At 39.8% G+C, this 22,087-nt stretch overlaps 1 protein-coding gene across 11 annotated transcripts in view; it reads right to left on the bottom strand.

Annotated features, from left to right (window-relative positions):
- The window catches only part of CFAP54 (cilia and flagella associated protein 54), a 312,009-nt gene that overhangs the window by 112,404 nt on the left and 177,518 nt on the right, over positions 1 to 22,087 (bottom strand). For 10 of the 11 annotated variants that reach the window (XM_002687523.7, XM_024992507.2, XM_024992508.2 and 7 more), the window contains 4 exons: positions 20,329 to 20,415; positions 13,732 to 13,854; positions 8,213 to 8,266; positions 2,849 to 3,056 (listed from right to left, as the gene is read on the bottom strand). In XM_002687523.7, the coding sequence (XP_002687569.6) occupies positions 2,849 to 3,056; positions 8,213 to 8,266; positions 13,732 to 13,854; positions 20,329 to 20,415 (472 nt within the window). The remainder of the gene's footprint in view (positions 1 to 2,848; positions 3,057 to 8,212; positions 8,267 to 13,731; positions 13,855 to 20,328; positions 20,416 to 22,087) is intronic. The other variant, XM_024992506.2, reaches the window with a different exon arrangement.

The raw sequence follows: 22,087 nt of genomic DNA, 5'->3' as shown, positions 1-22,087 counted from the left end.
ACTCCTCAAACATCTTGACATTCCTACCTACGATCCAAAGCCAGCCCTCATTCTGAGCAAGGGAGAACTGAGACAATTTATATCGCAGTCTTTGCCTGCTTTAGTAAGCCTGGCTTCTAGACTACAAAAGGGAGAAAAATGACAAGTCCTATTTGACTAGGAATTAATGCACAAATGACGCACGTAAAGAGGCTAAGTTTGCCAAGTGGAACAGGGAGTCCTGAATATCATGGAACTGAACACTCTTGACTTCCTCCCTTCTTCCAACTTCAACCTACCTGGCTCTTCTCCTAAATTAGGAGGCTCTGGAGCTAAGGGTCAGCTGAGGATGGAGGGCCCAGAAGAAAGATCTGGGTTGTGGTCTTCTTCCCTAAGGGAAACTGTGAGAGAGACAAGGATAGAAGACAAATGCCTGAAGGTTGGTATGGAGAAACCCCGGGAAGAGTCTGACCCACATCTTCCTCTGGCCCTCTCTGCCTCCTGAGCAGCGGTCCCATGTTGTATTAGGCCCCTCCCTCTTGGGGGCTCTAAGTAACAAACTATGTTTTCACTGGCAGTCAGTTCCTGATCTGTTGGCCTTAAGCGTTTGTGTGAAAGTGTTAGTCGCTCAGTCGTATCCAACTCTGTGATCCCATGGACTGTAACCCGCCAGGCTCCTCTGTCCACAGGATTATCAAGGCAAGAATACTGGAGTGGGTTGCCATTTCCTTCTCCACAGTTGGCCTTACCATACCTGAATAATAATAAAACTTACACTTTAAAACAGAGGTCAATATTATTCTGATACCAAAACTAGACAAAGACATCATAAGAAAAAACTACATAATATATCATATGAATATGGATGCAAAAATCTTTAAGAAAATCCTAGAAAACAATCCAGGAATATATATAAAGATTTTACACCATGACCAGTGGGATTTATCCCAAGAAAGCAAAGATGATTAAACACTCAAAAATCAACCAATACACCCTATTGATAGAATACAAAATAAAAAACATATAATCATCTTAATAGACACAGGAAAAACATTTAATAAAATCCAACACTATATTTAACTTATATGCAGAGTACATCATGCAAAATGCTGGGCTGGATAAAGCACAATCTGGAATCAAGATTGCCAGGAGAAATATCAATAACTTTAGATACACAGATGATACCACCTTTATGGCAGAAAGCGAAGAGAAACTAAAGAGCCACTTGATGAAAGTGAAAGAGGAAAGTGAAAAAGCTGGCTTAAAACTCAACTTTCAAAAACTATGATCGTGGCATCTGGTCCCATCACTTCATGGCAAACAGATGGGTAAACAATGGAAACAGTGACAGACTTATTTTCTTGGGCTCCAAAATCACTCCAGGTGGTGACTGCAGCCATGAAATTAAAAGATGCTTGCTCCTTGGAAGAAAAGCTATGACCAACCTAGACAGCATATTAAAAAGCAGAGACATTGCTGACAAAACTATGGTTTTTCCAGTAGTCATGTGTGGATGTGAGAATCGGACTATAAAGAAAGCTGAATGCTGAAGAATAGATGCTTTTGAACTGTGGTGTTGGAGAAGATTCTTGAGAGTCCCTTGGACTGCAAGGAGATACAACCAGTCCATACTAAAGGAAATCAGTCCTGAATATTCATTGGAAGTACTAATACTGAAGCTGAAACTCCAATACTTTGGCCACCTGATGAGAAGAACTGACTCATTGGAAAAGACCCTGATGCTGGGAAAGATGGAAGGCAGGAGGAGAAGAGGATGACAGAGGATGAGATGGTTGGATGCCATCACTGACTCGATGGGCGTGAGTTTGAGTAAACTCCAGGAGTTGGTATGTTGGGAAGCCTGGTATGCTGCAGTCTATGGGGTCGCAAAGAGTCGGACACAACTGAGTGACTGAACTGAACTGAACTGAACACCCTTTCATAATAAAATCTTACTCAACAACTTAGGAACAGAAGAGAAATTCCTCTACCTGATCAAGGACAGTTAATATCATACTTAGTAGTTAAAAAAAACTATTTTAAGGCAACATTATTACATTTGCAAAATGCTTATATAGTTTTGTATGTATATATGGGCTATAAATTCCATCCATGGATATCTTATCCCATAGAAATATATACTATAATATGGATATGTAGTGCTTCTGCATATCCCTGGATATGGCAGTATCTAGCGATATGCAAATACTCCATATCCTGGAAACAAAATGAACATACAACAAAGGAATGGTTGAATAAATCATGGGATGTTCACAGCATAGAATACCACACAGCCAAGATAGGAGACAAAGCAAAGCAGTTGACTTGGGGTGGCTTAGCAAAGTTTTCTACATAAAAACTGCAAAAAGCAGAAAAATTAAAAATACGTCATCTCTTAAGCAAATGACAAATCTGATTTTGTATGTGCACCTGACCGTTGATCAACATAGAGGTTAGGGGCACTGACCCTCCATGCAGTCAAAAATCCATGTATAATTTATACTCGGTGCTTGGTATAGACAGTCCTCTATATCCACAGTTTAGCATCTGCAGTCAACCAACCACAGATTTGCAGTATTGAAATATTCACTATTGAAAAAATTTAATAAACCAGTGGACCTGCGCAATTCCAACCTGTGTTGTTCCAGGGTCAACTGCACATAATGTAAAAAAAGTAGACATATATGCAGATAAATTGGTGGATATGGCACCTAGACATAAGCACATATGTGTGTCATTAAGTGAACTCAGAGAAAACTATGAAAGAATACCTGCTAGAATGTTTATATGGACTATAGTGGGTAGAGTGGGGAATTGGAAGGGAAAGGAAATAAAAAGAGAAATAAGCAAAAATAAAATAAATCGTTACCTTTCAAGTTTGGAAGATTTGGTTTGCTTTTCTCATTCATAACTCCATGGCCGACTGGTTTCATTGTCTGTTCTGGGACACAATTTATTGTTGCAGCCACATTTATGAAAAAGTATGCTTTAACAACTAAAAACTTATTTAAGAGATGTTGCTGGCTGACTGTAGTCAGAATTACAGGCATTCCTTTATTTATTAAATCATCAAGTGCCTAAAACAATGGAGAAAAAAAAAAGAAAATCAGGAAAAGTAGTAAAATACTGTTCTCAGATATTATTAGCTTCAGTCCTTCTACAGTCCTTATTTGGCACAGGATGAAAGAATGGAGGGCTAGACACGAGGGACTGTAATTGGCAAGTCCATTGAGAGAAACATGATATCACAACAATGCCAGCAGGTCCACAGTACTACTGCCGTTCCTCACCAGTGGGTGACCTGCCCCACAAGGTCAGCCCTGCCACGCAATGAGAGTGAACCTGGTGCTGGCATCGAGGAGGGGACAAAATAGAGCAACTAAAAAAGCTCACCAGCCAGGCATGTTGGCCGCTCTGCTTTAGCTCAAGTGAATTAGGGCTCACAGGTTGGAAGAGGAGGAAGAGCAGGTAGACAAGCAACCCCTTCCCAGCTTAGATTCTGGGTCAATCATGAGAATGCCCAGCTGAGGACTCCCTCAACTTCCTGGCCCCCTCCCTTGCACACAGACACTTCCTTGGCAATTGTTCTAAGTGGTCCCACTTTACATTCCTGACCAAGCCTCAGTGCCACCTGTCATCATCCTACATTTTCCCAGTCCATTCACTCTTGCTCTCTCCTTAGACAACCACTTCATGCCCTTTTTGTTTCTAAATTCTAACACTTCTTCCCCCATGCCCCTCCCAGCAAATAACCGTGCTTCCTCTACTCAAATGAGCAAATTGAAGCAGTCAGAGTAGTGCCCACAGACCCCGCAGCTCCACCTCCCCACGCACCTGCCTCACTGCCCTGCCTTCCTCCCTGCTCCCTAAGGCTGGTGCCGCTACTTAGGTCATCAGTCCCATCCCCACCAGTCTGATAAGCCATTCTCTCCTACAGTGTAAGTGTTCCCTTTCTGACAAATGCCACATGATATCACTCACACGTGGAATCTAAAATATGACATGAGCAAACTTATCTATAAAACAGGAACAGACTCACAGACACAGTAAACAGAATTGTGTTTGCCAAGGGAAGGAGGGAGGGAAGGGATACACTGAAAATTTGGAGTTAGCATATGTAAGCTATATTATATGTGGAATGGATAAACAACAAGGTCCTATAGCTGTAGAATGCAGAGAACTAAATTCAGTATCCTATGATAAACTGTAATGAGAAAGAATATGAAAAAGAATGTATATATGTGTATAACTCAATCACTTTGCTGTACAGCAGAAATTAATACAACATGGTATATCAACTATACTTCAATTTGTAAAAAATGTTTCCTTTCTACAGAGACATTCTCATCAGTACTCTGTCTTCTCCATTTTAAAAACCGATTAACTCTCTACATTCTGACTTCCCTCTCCATTTACTACCCGAATTTTCTCTTTTGTTTACAACAACAACCTACAAGGTTGTCACTATTCCAATCTCTCTCCTTTCATTTTCTTGTAAACATACTTCATCCTTACATTGAAATCCTCTGTTCAAAGTCATCAATGGCCTACTCTAGGCTAAAGCCATTGTTCAATTCTTAGTTTTCATAGGCAAGAATACTGGAGTGAGTAGCCATTCCCTTCTTCAGGGGATCTTCCTGACCCAAAGGAAGGACCCAAGGAGTCCCTTCCAAACCTGGGACTCCTGCCTTATAGGCGGATTCTTTACCGTCTGAGCCACCAGGGAAGCCTGCTTCATATGCTATGTTATGTTAATCTAAGACACCATTATTTTATATGCCAATTAAACATTCATATGCCTGCAACTGTAAAATGCATTCTAACTGCAGAGCTATTAAATGTTTTATTAAAATGAATGTTTAAGACTTGGTGAATTACAGGACTGCATTTGTCAGCAATATTTGACACTATTAAACCTTCCCTCTTTTGAAAATGTTCCTCTCTTGGCTTCCAAGCCACCACACTCCCTTGCTTCTTTTCCTACTCTATCCACTCCTCCTTTTCAGTCTTCTTTGCTGGTTCCTCCTCTTCTCCTAGACCTCTAAGTATTGTAGTGTCCCAGGGCTTGGTCCCCTTCTGTATCCTCATTCTCTCCCCTTAGATGATCTTAATCAGGCTCATGCTTTTAATCTCATCTAAATGCTAAGTCCTACATTTTTGTGTCTAGCTCCAACTTCTCTTCTAACTCAAGACTCGTGTAATCAACTTCTGACTCAATTCTTACATCTCAAACTCAACATGTCCAAAATTTTATTCCTGATTTCCATCCCCCACCACACACACACAAAATATAAGCTCTATGAGGACTGAGAATTTGTCTATATTGTTTATTGGCTAATGTGTCTGATTGACAGCACCATAATAGTACCTGACACACACAGTAGACTCCACAGATTAGCTAAAATGATCCCTTTAAAACATAAGTAGGGCTTCCCTGGTGGCTCAGTGATAAAGTATCCGCCTACCAATGTAGGGGACATGGGTTTGATCCCTGATTCAGGAAGATCCCACATACTGTGGAACAACAAAGCCCACGTGCCACAACTACTGAGCATATGCTCTTGAAACCAGGAGCCTCAGCTACTGAGCCCACGTGCTCTGCAACAAACGAAGCCACTGCAATGAGAAGGCCATGTACCACAACTAGAGAGGAGTCCCTACACTCTGCAACTAGAGAAAAGTCTGTGCAGCAGAGAAGACCCAGAACAGTCAAAAATTAATAAATTATAAATTTAAAAAAAAAAGTAGATCAGGCTACACCTCTGCCCTGAATCTTCCAGTGGCTCCTCCTTTTGTTCAGAGTAAGAGCCTGGATGATGAAAGCCCTACAAGGCCCTTCTCCATTTGGGCACCCCATCACTAGCCACCCCGTTACCTCTCTGACCCGTCTCCTACTGTTCTCCCATCACTCACACAACTCAAGGAACACTGGCCAAGGTGTCCCTCACTAAGTAGGCGATCCTGCCTCAGGGCCTTTGCACCCACTGTAGCCTGTTCTAAGATTATTCTTTCTCCAGATTTCATATGACTTGCAACTTTATCTGCTTCAGGTCTGTTCACCAATGTCACCTCAGTGATGACTAAGCTGATTGCCTCATTCAAAATTACAACTCCAGCGTACCCTCTTTATTGGCTGCTAGGTTCATTGTCCCCTGCAGCATGGTTCACCTTCTAACATACTACATAATTTACTCATTTATAATGTTTAGACATATATCATGTTTATTACTAGTCTTGCCCACTAAACTATAAGTTCTCTGAGGGCTTGGAATCCGTATTGTTGATTAACTGATGCATTTATTTGACAGCTCAAGAATGTGCTTTGTACACAACAGGCTCTTGGTAAATATTTGTTAAATTAATATAAAAAGCAGATGCCAGGACTATCGATTCTAAAAAGAAGGAAATTATTTGCCTTATGCAAACTGAAAAATAAAAATCTCATCGTTTGAGAGATTTTGAGCCAATGCTGGCAGTGGGGAGGTCTGTTGCTGTTGTTCATTCTCCCTGCTTAACCTCTTGTAAAGGGTGGAAAACAATATCCACATCAGAACCAGACATGGAGCAACTCTGAGACTGATTTGGTAACAAATGGGTGTACTAGGAAAATGGCTGACATTCTCCATCTAGAAAAAGGAACTTCAGACTGGTTAGGGGTGGAGGGATGTGTAGGAGAAGGTTTCTCTTTTTTATCCACAGCAAACAGTGATTTAATGAGCCCTGACAATTACACACAAACACTTGAGGATCAAAAGAAGATTAATTAGTAATGCTATCTAACACTCTTTTCTCTCTCTTTCTACAGAAAATATAAAATGTAATCTGAAGCATCTTAAGCAGACCAGCAGTTCTGTTTTAATTAATTAGCTAATAGAAATCGGTTTTCCATTATACTGTCAGTCTCTTAAAAAAAAAAAAAATCAGACAGACATTCTGTTTATACCCCAAACCACTTTTATAACCAAAACCAAAAGAAGTGTTTTCAGGATGCCCTGGCATTTATGACTGGAAAGAAATAAATATTCTGAAACATTCCAAGGTCTCAGAACACTAAAATGAAAGTTGAATATGTACCTGTATCTTCCTAATACCAGCTCTTCCATGTCAGGCAACTTGGTTGTAAATTAAAACAAATTTTAAGACAAAAACAATGAGTCACCTGAAGGATAATTAAAAGTGAAGTTTGTGGAATAAAATGAACAATAATAGAAAAGTAATAAGATTACATATTTAATAAAAGGTGGATATATCAAAATTATGGAAGAAAAAATAAAGCAATTTTGAGGAAATGTCTCTCAAAATTATTTCATAAAAATTAATACTTAGTGAAACAGAATGCTATTTCTGAGCAAAAAAAAAAATGAAAACTACATGTGTCTGGCTAGATGCATTAACCATCACCTAGCTGTATGAACCACTCACCTATCTGCAATTCCATTAACAATGATCACCATACCAACCTTCCACATTAACACTTTCTAGTGGAACAAATAGTTGGTACTCTTAAGATTTTTTTTAATGACTTGAAAAAATATACTTAAATGCTCATAGGACATCAAAAACTTAAAACCCAATCATTCAATTATTGACAAGAACAAACTTAATGAGATGGGCAATCTGGTCCTCTCTTTGTAAAAAGTAGTGGGAAAGTCAGAGGAATTGTTTATGAAAATGCTATATGAAAATATTCCTTTAGCTAACCCTGCAGGGGAAATCATAGTGCAATACATAAAAGTATCAAATCAATGCAGTTGTGCACCTCACATTTACACAACAATATGTGTTGATTACATTCCAGTAAAAAACTGAAAAAGAAAAGAAAAGAAAACCTTCCAAACACTGGTTGAGAGGCCATCTCAGACTGGGGCAAGGGTCTAAGTAAAAGCAGTACTGAACAGGTGGCCCATTAGAAAATCCTTTACTTATGATCAAAGCTACTAGGTAACTAAGATAAATATTAGATGTTTGGCGTGGCTAGATAAGACACTGACGATGCATGTATAACTGAAAAATTGAGGAGCAATAATTGATGCTTGTTGTATCTGAAAAGCAGATCAGTTTGGGTCCAACTGTACCGCTGGCTTCAGTATTTGGAGGTAAAACCCCTTTACTAGAATAGAAGAATATATTCACAGCAGTGCTCAAAAACAAAGATTATACACACCAAATAGATGGAAATGACTCAAAAATTATCCACACTAAATAGCCAAGGTTTATAAAATGTTATCCTTACCTGCAGATTCTCTTTACTAATAAGAGGTTTTCCCGAGTCAAATGATTGAAATAGCTGTCAATATACAAAATGTTAACATTAGAAACAAGAGTACTGAGTGGCCCTTTAGATGAAAACGTTAATGTGTTCTAAAGCTATTTTAAAATACCATTTTTACTATAAAAGTAATACATGCTCTAGTCAGAAAAGGCAAGTATAGTATAAAGAAGAAAGCAAAAAATCTTTAGGTTGTTAATGTTAATATCTTGGTGTCTTTACTACCAACTTCCTTCTGATGTATTTTAAAGCTTTATACATGGATTTGTGTTCCTTTTCACTAAATGTTACATCATAATTATTTTCTCAAGCCATTAAGTTATTTGTAAACCTCATCCAACAGCTCAATGACACTCTAGCCTACGAATGTACTGGTGTTGGCCAAAAGTTTGTTTGGGTTTTTCTGTAACATCCCATGGAAAAACCTGAGAGAACATTTTGGCCAATCGCAGTAGCATAATAACTTATCCTCTTGCCTATTGTGAGGCAAAGAGGACCACTTCCACCTTCACCCCACCATTCAGCCCTGTACTAAATAATATTGGTGATGAGTATTTCTGATTAGCACCTTTGAATAGATTCCTGGAAGCAGAAGTGCTGGGTCATAAGAATAAGAGGCTTCCCTGGTGGCTGAGACAGTAAAGAATCTGCCTGAAGTGCAGGAGACCCGGATTCCATCCCTGTGTTGGGAAGATCCCCTGGAATACGAAATGGCAACCCATTCCAGTATTCTTGCCTGGAAAATCCCATGGACAGAGGAGACTGGCGGACTATAGTCCATAGGGTCACAAAGAGTCAGACATGACTGAGCGACTAACACACACTCACAGCTCAGTTTACCTTCCACCCACATTGTATGAAAAGGATTAGTGCAGTTTCAATGGCATTGCATATTAGCGCCTATATATTTTTTTTTTTTGCCAGTTTGAGGTAAAATTGTATTACTCTTCAGAATGATGCTTTTTGTGGTTCTTTCCTTGTTTGTGAATTACCTGCTAATATGTTCTAAATATAATGTTGCCTTAGAAAACATTCTATTCATTTGCTGCAGAACATTGTTGTCTCATTATGAGTGTGCATCCCCCTTGGTACGGAAGACCTTTTTAAAAGGCACTTGTTCTCAGGCATCAATACTAATACCTCACTCACATCCTCTTGGTCACCTGGAAGTCACCAGCATCTTCCATGAATAGGTCACTCATATGTGGATGGTATCCTACTTCAACCACCTGGACCTCTCTACCTGAGGGTGGTCTGCGGCCATAAGAGAGTTTCAGGAGAGGCTGGACACGTAAGGAGCAGCCACTACCCATGAGGGGTGAGGGACTGTCTCTCCGTGGCCCCGACTGCCATGGCAGTGATCTCATTAACACTCTTTGGAGTGGTTTTCCTTATTTCGCTGTCTGACTTTCCCCCTTACTCACAGTTCTTCCTGGAGTCACCGCCCAAACACACTGTGAAAGTGAAAGTTGATCAGTCGTGTCAGACTCTTGTGACCTCATGGACTATATTTATATAGTCCATGGAATTCTCCAGGCCAGAATACTGGAGTGGGTAGGCTTTCCCTTCTCCAGGAGATCTTCCCAACTCAGGGATCAAACCTAGGTTTCCCACATTGCAGGTGCATTTTTTACCACCTGAACCATAAGGGAAGTCCCCTGACCACACTACGTGTTCCCAAATCTTTATTTCAGGATCTGCTTTTGAGGGACCTCTAAATCAAGACATCACACATAGCTCTAAAGGGAAGAAAGTGTTGGTAAGCGTTTAAAGACATTTCTTTTTTTTTTTTTTAAGATAGTCTTTATTTCCTTGAATACATTGAAAAGTGAGTAAGCAAATCCATGGTGAGACTTCTGGTGATATAATTTAAAGAAGTTTAATGACAGGACTTTAGATTTGGTGATGAGAACAGAAACTCAATATGAGTATGTTTAAAAATAGAATTTTTTAAAAGCCTGTGAAAAGTCCAATCATAATCTGTAAGATTTTTTTTTCAGTAACTGCTTTTACACTGAAATCTAATTCATTAATCCTTTCTTTAAATAACTAGCCTGCAGCCTAATAACATTGGCACCTATTTTAATTATAAACCCTGAATGCACTTCCTCTTTTAATTACGCTTTCTAAATTCCCAACTGAAGCTGGAAAGCTGCACAATAACTTTGAGAATAAAAAATATGAAGTCACAGTCCATCAGGAGACAATTTGCCCCCACTTTTGTCTTACGCAAATGAGTTGATTAAAAAAATGAAGTTTGGAATTTATCTGTATACATAAGTTTCAGTTTGGATTGGCGGGCTATATAGTCCATATGTCACAAAGAGTTGGACACAACTGAAGTGACTGAGCACGTGAGTTTCAGGCTGCTTGTTTATTTGCTTTGGTGATACCAGTGACTACTGAAAACTTTCTCTTGCTTCCCATTCTACCCAGCTGACTTCCCTTTCCTTCTTGTCTTCTGGACCCTAAGTGTGGAGGATCCCAACATCCAGTCCTCTGACTTCTACTTTTCACTCTGCCTTGGTCCCCAGCTGATTTCATCCAGTCCCATGATTTTTTAACTCTCTGTTAATGCTCCCAAATTTACCTGCAGCCCTCCTCTGAATCATATACTCTCTGCACCTACACAGGCAGCCTCTCCACCTGTTTGTCTATTAGGAATCTCATACTTAACATGCTCCACCCTGCCTCAGAGCAGCAGGACTCCCCATTTCAGTCAATGAAAACACTTTCCTACCAGCTGCTCATGTTGAAGCTGTGTGGTCATGCTTAACTTCTTTCTCTTACCTCCTATATCTCAACCAGCATCAGCAAATGCTGTCAGCTCTGCCTTAGCTACACATCTAGAACTTCACCACATTTCTTTCCTTCCACCCCGTTTACCTCTAACCACTGTCATGTCTCACTCAGCTCATTTGCAAAGCCCTTCTCCCTGGTCTCGCTATTTATACTCAACCTCATCCACCATCCATTCCCCAAATAGCAAGCAAATGGTTCTATGAAACTTACCACTATTGCGTCAGTCCTCTTTCAAAGCTTTACCAGGTTTCTCATATTCACAGCAAACTCTAGTCCTCACCCAGCCCTGTGTGATCCAATATGACCTAGCTCCTGGGTGCTGCCCTGTCCTCTACTTTCTCTCCAGTCTGGGCCCAGCCTCATGTGGCCTCTCTAGTTTTCCACAACCACATCTTCCAGGCCTTTCCTCTTGTACTTCCTCTTATTTGGAAGGTTGTTCCCTCAAATCTTCTACTCCTTATTAGATTTCCCAAACCACCCTCAATAAGACATTCGCCCACCACTCTGGCCACTTCCTATCCCCTCAACTCAGCTTGATCAGCCTTCACGCCATTGTCACCATCTGACATATAGTTGTGTGCTTAATATGCTTATTATTTGTCTTCCTCACTAGACCATCCAATGGTAATGTGCCTTCAGCAAGGCAAGAACTCCATTTATCTTTCCATGGTTCTGGCTCCATGTCTGGAATAGTGCCTATATTCAGTCAGCATTCAATAAATAATTTTCAATGAATTAAAATATGATTTTAATAACAAAACTATTTCAATAAGGAAAGGTTGTTGCTTGAGAAACAAACAAGAAAACACTGATCATTTAACCCAGGTAACAAGATAAATTATTTGGGCCATAAAATTATTTGAACCAAAAAACCCAACAGACTCCCAGATAGACAGCTAACTAGATAGAAATACAGTGGAGGACTGATTCCAGGATTCACCCCCCAACCTCCTTTACCAAAATCTGCAATGCTTAACTACTTACATGAAATAGCACAGTATTTGCACATATCTTAGGTGTATCCTCCCATATACCTTAAATCATCTTTAGATTATTTATAATGTCTAATTCAATGTAAATGCTATGTAAGTAACTGTAAATACAATGTAAATGCTATGTAAGCAATTGCTAGCAGGCAAATTTATATTTACCTTTTGGAACTTTCTGGAATTTTTTTCCGAATATTTTGAACCATGGTTGGTTGAAACTGTAGGTGTATAGACACACACACACATGCTATCACCTACTGAATGTCCCTCTTAGGCTAAAAAGTGAAAAAATCAAACCTGGGTCTCCCACATTGTAGGCAGATCCTTCACTGTCTGAGCCACTAGGGAAACCTTCCTCTTAGGTTACCTCAGTACAATAAATATTAACAATGTAGCAGTCATATTGAGAAAAAGTAGCAACATTTTAGTGGGACACACTGAAGTAATGTGTGCATCATATGTAAATATACTGTCAGCCTATGCAAGTATTTCTCAAGATGTATAGCCACTGCACAGTTTCTTTTAGTTCCTCCAAATCTGAATCCCACCAGCGTGTGTTGTGCCTGTCAGTCTCACTCCTCACACACATGGTCCCTCCTAGGAAACTGACTTGTTCCCTTCTCCTGTTTCCTTTATTGCTGGCCTGTGTATGAGCGTCCAAATATCTAACCTAAGCAAGATCATCCAGTGATTCCCAGATCACCAAAAACACCAAAGCAGAGGAAAATGATGATAGCTCACTCTGATTTAAATTTAAAGGTCAGTATTCAGTCCCTGGGTTGGGAAGATCCCCTGGAGAAGGGAATGGCAACCCACTCCAGTATTCTTGCCTGAAGAATTCCATGGACAGAAGAGCTTGGTGGGCTACAGTCCATGGGTCACAAGGAGTCAAACACGACTGAGTGACTACACACACATTCATTTTCAAGGATGCTTCACTTACGCAATTTACAAATACCAATTAAGCAAGCCAGGTAAAACTCTCTCCCAGTCCAATAAGGCTTGACAAACTAGAACATTTTCTCCTCATAAAAATCAGAAGAAATTTGAACATGTGTTTAACTTTTTGGTATAAAGTATTAATATATAAATAAAAATATCCAAATAAAACTTGAAGAGAGACTGTTTTGACTAAAAATATTAATTAGAAATTACAAGCTCAGATTCAAAAGTCTAAGAGGCAGTGGCTAATAAATATGTCCCTTGAGACATTCCATGATAACACAGAGTCAAAATTCCACAGTCAAAACCTACACCCAGACCACACTCCCATCCCTGTCTTGACACCCACCCCTCCATTTTAGGCAAAGGAAGCCTTGTGCATGTCTGCGGTTAGCTCTAATCAGTCTTGGTGGCTCACACGGTTAAGAATCTGCCTGCAATGAGGGAGACCAGGGTTTGATCCCTAGGTCAGGAAGATCCCCTGGAGAAGGGTATGACAACTCACTCCAGAATTCTTGCCTGGAGAATTCCATGACAGAGGAGGCTGTCATGGACAGAGGAGTCCATGGTGTGGCAAAGAGTCAGACACTACTGAACGATTAGTACAATAATCAGACTTAAAAGAAGCCTGCAGTGCCAGAGACTTGTAAATACCATTAGTGGAAGGATTTCCTAGATTTTAGGAATGTAGTTTTCAAAATGACCTTGAAAAGGTTAAAAAACAGCTTTGAATTAAATCGGCAGGATTACCTTCATTTTTCCAGTAGGTTTACAGCTGGTGGGTACTGAAGAAGGTGTGTTTTTCGCATAAAATATCTGGGATAGCTCATGAAAGGCTTCGGAAAAGAATCCTAAATCTGTAAGGACTTCTATCTTTAAAGGAAAGAAAACAAAAGAGAGATACTAAATTAAACCATTTGTTTTACTTACAAAATTAAAATTTTAGAGAAAAATCATCAACTTTCTGAGATCCAAGATGTCTGCTTCGTATTGGTAATGCATTACAAGGTAGCATTCAGACAACACGGTTGTGGAGATGCATGTTTCTGTCCCTAAGCCAGCTCATGTGTACAGAGACCAAGAAAACTAGGGAATCACAGCAAGTGACTTTTCAAGACAATGGCCATTCATCAGTAATTACAGATGCAAACACATTTAAAGAAATAAGATAGACATGGAAGCATTTTAAATAATTTACTTCATCCTTTTGTCCCCATGGTAAAGTATGGCTAACACTTTGGCCACCTGATGTCACCAACTCATTGGAAAAGACTCATCAGAAAAGACACTGATGCTAGGAAAGATTGAGGGCAAGAGGAGAACAGGACGGCAGGGCATGAGACAGGTGGATGGCATCACTGACTCAATGGACATGAGTTTGAGCAAACTCCAGGAGACAGTGAAGGACCGGGAAGCCTGGCATGCTGCAGTCCATGGGGTCACAAAGAGTTGGACATGACTGAGCAACTGAACAGCAACAACAAAATATGGTTTCAAACAAAGACAAAACAGGGACTTTGCTGGTGGCCCAATGGTTAAGAAGCCACCTTCCAATACAGGGGACTCTCCATTCCTGGTCGGGGAATTAAGAGCCCACATGCCACAGGGCAACTAAGCCCATTTGCCACAACTACTGAACTGGCATGCTCTGAAGCCCGTGCAACACAATTAGAGAGAAGCCCACAAGCTGCAATGGAAGATTCTGCATGCCACATCTAAGACCCAAGGCAGCCAAATAAATGAAAAAGAAAGACAAAACAGAACACTTCTGCTTTCTCTAATACTCTGAGGGATGTCAAACAAACCAGGAGATGAATTCCACAGTACATCAGCTGTTCATTTTCTTATCCACAATGAACAGACACTGTCGATTTTACAGACATGTACTTAAAAGCATTAGTCAATTGGTAACTATATATTGTACATGGTTTATTTTGAATATAACCTAGCAAGACTTTCAATAAGGAAATTACAGGAAGAAAAGGAAAGATCCTGATCAAATACATGCATTTGTTCAAAATGTAAATTGAGCTTCTCTTCTGCACAGAGCCATCTTGAAGGTTACATCCACTGGATAAATTATTAGCTAAATTTAAGGGATACATGAAGATATATCCAGTATGAAAAGACATAAAAGGTACTGACAAAATACTATGTTTCAAACTGTGATCCGGAGGGACTTCTCTGAGAAGAAAACTTTCAAGAGAATATTTGGGAAATGATATGATGGAGGGAGATGTGAAAATCTGCTGAGGGCACCTTGAATACAAAGGTCATGTGGTGACAGAAGCAATCCTGGGGTCCTGGTGTGTTCAGGGACCAGCAGCAGCTTAGAGAGAGGAGAATAGGGTTGGCAGCTACGTGTGAATGGTGGCCAGTCAACCAGAGTGGACCCTTGGGATTTGATTCTATGCATAATAAGTGATTGAAGAGTTTTTAACAGGGCAGGGTCTGTACCTGACTGATGTTTTGAAAACATCTAGTGAATCACAAGCTGGAATCAAGACTGCCAGAAGAAATATCAACAACCTCAGATATGCAGATGATACCACTCTAATGGCAGTGAAGAGGAACTAAAGAGCCTCTTGATGAGGGTGAAAGGGGAGAGTGAAAAAGCTGACTTAAAATTCAGCATTCAAAAAAATTAAGATCATGGCATCTGGTCCCATCACTTCATGGCAAATGGGGAGAAAGTGGAAACAGAGACAGATCTTATTTTGTTGGGCTCCAAGATCACTATGGATGGGGACTGCAGCCATGAAATTAAAAGACACTTGCTCCTTGGAAGGAAAGCTATGACAAAACCTAGATAGCATATTAAAAAGCAGAGACATTGCTTTGCCAACAAAGGTCCATCTAGTCAAAGCTACGCTTCTTCTTGTAGTCATGTAAGGATGTGAGACCTGGACCATAAAGAAGGCTGAGCACTGAAGAATTCAGGCTTTCAAACTGTAGTGCTGGAGAAGACTCTTGAGAGTCCCTTGAACAGCAAGATCAAACCAGTCAATCCTAAAGGAAATCAACATTGAATATTTATTGGAAGGACTGATGCTGGAGCTCCAATACTTTGGCCACCTATGCAAAAAGCCATCTCATTGGAAAAGACCCTGATGCTGGAAAAGATTGAAGGCAAAAGGAGAAGGTGGCAGAGGATGAGACGGTTGGATGGCATCACTGACTCAATGGACATGAGTTTGAGCAAACTCTGGGAGATAGTGAAGGATAGCAAAGATTGGTGTGCTGCAGTCCATAGAGTCGCAAAGAGTCGGACACAACTTAGCCACTGAACAGCAATAAGTGACTTCATAGAGGACAGAAAATAGTAAACTTGGAGCAAGGGGTAAAATACACACTTTGATGAAGGTGACATATATCTAAAACAAAATCCAATTTATCCTTGACACATATACTCATCTTACTCTCTTTTCCTTTATATTATCTTAGGAATCTCAAGAGTGTACCAATTTTAAAGAAAGAAAAAGAAGGTGAGTTAGAAGGAAACAGGATGTGAGAAGAACATAAAAATAAAACATACAAAGTCAGGAGAATATTTTTAATGAAGAGAAAATGGCTTGCCTATTGAGTTGCCCACTTTGGCTCTTCCCTAAAACACTTTGGGCTCTAATCTCCCTGGTGTCATATAATACCAAAGCAGGCATTAGGGAGTCGACTGAACTCTCTGCTCCTTAGAGGAAACATTTCCCCATATCTATGTGAGGTCAGTCTCCTCTGGTCTTGAATGTGAGATTGCTATACGTGGACCACTTGTAACTGTTCAGGCTACCTCTCGTTCAGTTTATTAAATGAATCTGACCACTTGAAAAAGCCATGGTGATAATAATAGACATGTATTTTCAGAAACATTGTGAACATAAGCCAGGTGGAAAAAAGAACCACCCATAAATCAACTATTCCATCATACAAATACAGAACTATTGGTACCCTTCCCAGGAATGCTGGATGTTTTGAGAGTAATACATCTTTTAGGAAGCCAGACAAGTTGATCATAAAGAGGCCTTAAAGCTTTCCCTGAAAGACATTAGAGCACTGGTAGAGACTTAACAGTGTGATTTACTGCTGTTTGATTTGTCAGAAAGCATCACTGTTTATTGTTTTCTGACTGTGACTTTTCTCTTTTCCCACTCACTGACCCCAAGTTTAGTTCGGGAAGGTCAGACAAATTACTCACAGGGGCTGTCATTCTTTCTTCTGTATGATGCAACAATTGCCCCTTTTCATGGATTCTGGCAATGCTGTAGTTGAGTTTCCAGTCATGCTATGCCAGTAAGATCCTACTCTCATCTCACTCTACTCCTAACACTCCTACCAGATACATCTGATCTCGTCCTTCTCCTGATCAAAACTGTGTCATGAATTCCCCCTCTCAGCACAAGACTACAGGAGACTCTCCATAGTTCTCACTGACTTTTAAGCTACTCTCATACAAAAAGAGTTGCTGAGTGCTAACAATCCAATAAAAAATAGTCACTTAATCAAAAACTTTGTTCCAGATTCTTTCAATGCCTTTCTGATCTCCTTCTGACATGCTACTGATGATCACTGCAACCTGCAATGCTTCTTGTCTCCTAGTGACACCAGGATAAAATTGTCACCCTACTCTGACTCCACACCTCCTCATCTCTCTCACTGCTCACCCTCCACATTACGTCTCAGCTTAGAGTTCAAGACTGGACCCACGGTCTCCTCCACATCCTGGGCCTCTGGTGTCCTCATGTCATCTTCTCCAAACTGCCTACTCAAGACCCCCACTCCAGTCTAACCAAGCCCCCTCAGCCCCCTAAAACAAATCAACACTTTCTCACCTCTATACCTTTCACACAGTTGTCGGCTGACAATGTTCCCTTCTTCCTCTCTCCTGCTCAGTTAGTTCTACTCTTTTCAAACCTAAATCTTATCTATGTACTTGGTAAAGCTGATGGCACCCCACTCCAGTACTCTTGCCCAGAAAATCCCATGGATGGAGGAGCTGGTAGGCTGCAGTCCATGGGGTCGCTGAGTTGGACATGACTGAGCGACTTCACTTTCACTTTTCACTTTCATGCACTGGAGAAGGAAATGGCAACCCACTCCAGTATTCTTGCCTGGAGAATCCCAGGGACAGGGGAGCCTGGTGGGCTGCCGTCTATGGGGTCGCACAGAGTCGGACACGACTGCAGCAACTTAGCAGCAGCAGCAGCAGCAGCAGCAGAGACCCAAAGCCCTTTTCCCCTCTTTCAAGCTCCTGGAAATGGTGTTCATCACACTCATCTGGAAATGATCAACTGGGAGGTACACATATAACGTCCTGTCTCTTCCCCGTTTTCACTTCCTTACAAGCAAGGTATATGGGTTACATTTCTTCGATCAGAGTTACTAACGGTGCCTTTATTAGGAGATACTCGAGAAATGTTGCTTCAGAGATAAAGCAGTAAACATTTACCAAGTATCTTCTTGATGAGTTCCCACTGAACACCAAGGAGAGTGTGAACAGTAGGCACATGATATATGTCTGAAGACTTTAAATTCAATTTAATAATTAATTACTGAATATCAAATATATGAATTTACTACTCAAGACACTATAGGGAACCAAAAGATGAATAAGACACATGCCCTAGCCTCGAGAATTTTTCAGTTTTGAAGAGAGTACTATCTTAAAATCAGAGAGAGAAAAGTTGTATGCGGCTTTTTAAACAGTGTTATTGAAATTCAAAAGTCAGAGAACTCTTAAAGAGTTCAGTAACTCAGAATTCGTGGCTGAAAACCAATTATTTATTCCTAGGTTAAAATGTATTATCTTAAGAGCACCAGAATTTCTCTTAGAGAAGGTATTATCTTTATTAAGAAATAGGATGTGATAGACTATTTGGTCTGAAAACACAGGCTCACAGGTTGGGTCCTGGAGAGAGAGGATCTGAGGAAGGAGGGTTTTTCCAAAAAAGGAGAAGGACAGCTCAGCCAAGGGAGTGTTGGTGCCACTCACCCCCAACTGAGCGTGCACATCTTGTCCCAACCCCATGTTCAGTAACGCCTAGTTGGCAGGCTGAAGTCAACTGCAGTGGGAGTATTTATCCCATGGAAATTGCAAATGCTACAAATCAAGGCTTTTATATTTTTTTAGAGTGGGCTGTGGAGAATTTACCAGCATGAAATATTTAAATTTAGAGATGCCAAATATTCTAAGTTGCAAGTGCCTCCCTAGTGACTCCATGGTAAAGAATATGCCTGCCAATGCAGGAGACATGGGCTTGATCTCTGGGTCAGGAAAATTCTTTGGAGAAGGAAACAGCAATCAATTCCAGTATTCTTCCTGGGAAATCCTATGGACAGAGGAGCCAGGTGGCTCCTCTGACTACATGGCTACTGTTCATGTAGTCACAAGAGAGTCAGACATGACTGAGCAACCAACCAACTTGCCTTACGTTCCCAAATTTCAGTAAAACCTGATATAGAAATAAAGACCTTAGGGAAATACAATGTGTGTATGTGTGTTCTCCGTGTGTGTGTGTTGCGTGTGTCTGTGTTGCGTGTTTGTGTGTTGCGTGTTTGTGTGTGTGTGTGTAAAATATGGAATAGGGTTGGATTCTGTATTAGAGATGAGGAGGTACAGAACAGGGAGCAAATTTGCTGGCTATTGAGAGGATCCAGGTGCAAAACAAATTCAACATAAGTGGGAGCCTCTGACAATGGGTGACCAGGGAAAAAACAGAAAAGGAGATGCTTGACATTCTGCACTCCACATGGGGCTCAAGCCAACTACACATGAATCTTGAAGGTAGAGAGCCTCCTGACTTTTAGGGGTTACATAATTAGTTGTAATTTGGTATTTGTGAATTTTATCACTTCAACTACCTATGCCATGAAAAACTCTTGTGCACCATGATATACAAAAGATCCTTAGCAAAAACAACTCAAAAACTTTGGAAAATGACTCATTAGTCTTCATGAGAAACCAGTCATTCAGAAATGGTGATTTCTGGACTGAATGTTGTTGGGTTAGCCTGTTATCAGGCGTAGCTGTTCCTCACTTTACTGTGGGCCCGAGCATAAAATTGCCCAGAAAATCCCATGAACAGAGGAACCCGGTGGGCTACAGTCCATTGGGTAGCAGAAGAGTTGGACATGACTTAGGGACTGAACAACAACAAAACAAAGCATAAAATGATTTAAGATTTCTACCCAGCTCTTTCTTACACTTTATGATAATGTTGGGTAAGGTTTTTTAATATCAGTTCAACACCATGTATTGCTATCAGCTTATGATTATGAGTATTAGAACCAAAGTAATTTAAGATGACATCTTCAATAGTTGAAAAATATCAAATGTCTTAAAAGCTTGAAACATACCTTGAGGATTCTTGCTTCCAGATTTTTGACTAGGTCTTGGCAAATTACAGAAACAAAATATTGGTACAATGCAAGGAGAGGCAGAATCTATCAAGAGAAAAACACTCTTTGTTTTGAAATATATGTTATCAAGTTAATAATCTAACAATACAATTTAACCAAATATTAATGCAAGAGATATTGTACAAAATCATGATTTACTTTTTCCATATTATAAGACTGTACTATTTAGTATAAGTGAAATGACCTGCCTAGCATATGCTTCATGATTTTATCAAAATTTCAAAGTGCTATCAGTGACTTATAATTCCAAGTAGATGCCATTTGGTACCCAAACCTAGGTTTCACATTTCCATAAGCATGGAAAAATAAAACTCAAGTTAATCATCCTTCTTGAAAAAAATTAATTCAACATATATGCAGAATTTAAAATAAAGGAACTCACATCCATGTCCCCTAATAGCTCCTATTTATTCATCTCAATGTCAACTGCTATTGTCTTCAACTGAAATATCTCTATCAGCAAAAAAAGTATAACATGCCTGTCATATGAATGTCAGACTTTGTTGAATGAGGAAAAAATCTAAGTCCTTGCCATTGCAGAACATATATTCTACTGCTTAAAACTCAAGCTTACTCTTCACATAGTATTTTTATTTTCCTAGAATTAACCCCAAAGTTCAAGTCTTCTTGATGTCCCACAGATGTATGTGAAAGCTTGAAGACTATCAACTTCTCAGTTGGCCTAACGACGATTCAGCTAAAGGCAGGTGTTGAGGAATAGTTTGGCCTGGACTTTTGAACAGCTCTTAACTGCAACTTAAAACTGAAGTTCACTCCCTGCAGCTGGGTCCTGCCCCATCAAAGGAAGATGGAGCAAGAATGGGGACTTGGATCCTTATTATTTAGCAAACTATTTCCCATTATTCCACAGCAAGGGGTCCCTTGGTAAATTTTACATATTATAGCAATCTCCTTAGGTACTTCTAGAAGGTAGTGTAATACAAAATGGAAACTGTTTACATCTTGCAAGTTCAGCTAAGGAATCTCTCATTGTCAGTCAACTGGCAGCTGCTAATAGCAACAGCTTTTAAAGAGGATTAGAACTGGCCTTAAATGATTTCAAACATAACACAATACATTTTTCTATAATGATGCTCTACAAACATAACAATACCTTTTTCTACAATTAACGCAGTGCAAAACAATAAGTCGGCTATTACCTTTGAGATTGTATCTTTTCTTTAGTGAGAAATAAAAACACACCATTTTATTGCTTCCAACTGCTCAATTATTCAGAAAAATGTTCTCAATTTCTTAAGCTTCAGAGAAAAAAGTCTCATTTATTTTCCAGTGCAGTGATATGTATTATATATGAATAGGACTAGGCAGCTAAAGGTTACCCAGGGAATAGGTAAAACTATTTTCTAAATCCAGAAATGAATCCTCTTAACAATGAGAGGAACACCATTTTTGTTATTTTTTTCTAATAAACATTTTTTTGTGTGCCAAATCTGCCAAGTATTACAAGCATGTATCAACCTTTTCACATTAACACATGACATTATAATTTAACAACTAATATCAGGGGACAATAAATCTTTTCAAAACCAGAGAGTTAATTTAGAACAAGAGAACAGAAAACAACGTATGAGAAAATAGTAAGTATTAAAATTACAGAGGAAAGGGAAAGAAGCAGAAAAAGAGAAAGAACAGATATTAAGAAGCAAACACAGTGGGAAAAGACATACAATAGTAG

This window comes from Bos taurus, chromosome 5 (assembly GCF_002263795.3).
Source record: "Bos taurus isolate L1 Dominette 01449 registration number 42190680 breed Hereford chromosome 5, ARS-UCD2.0, whole genome shotgun sequence".
Classification (NCBI taxonomy): domain Eukaryota; kingdom Metazoa; phylum Chordata; class Mammalia; order Artiodactyla; family Bovidae; genus Bos; species Bos taurus.
The sequence above is the reverse complement of the archived record's forward strand: the minus strand, read 5'-3'. Positions and strand labels throughout refer to the sequence as shown.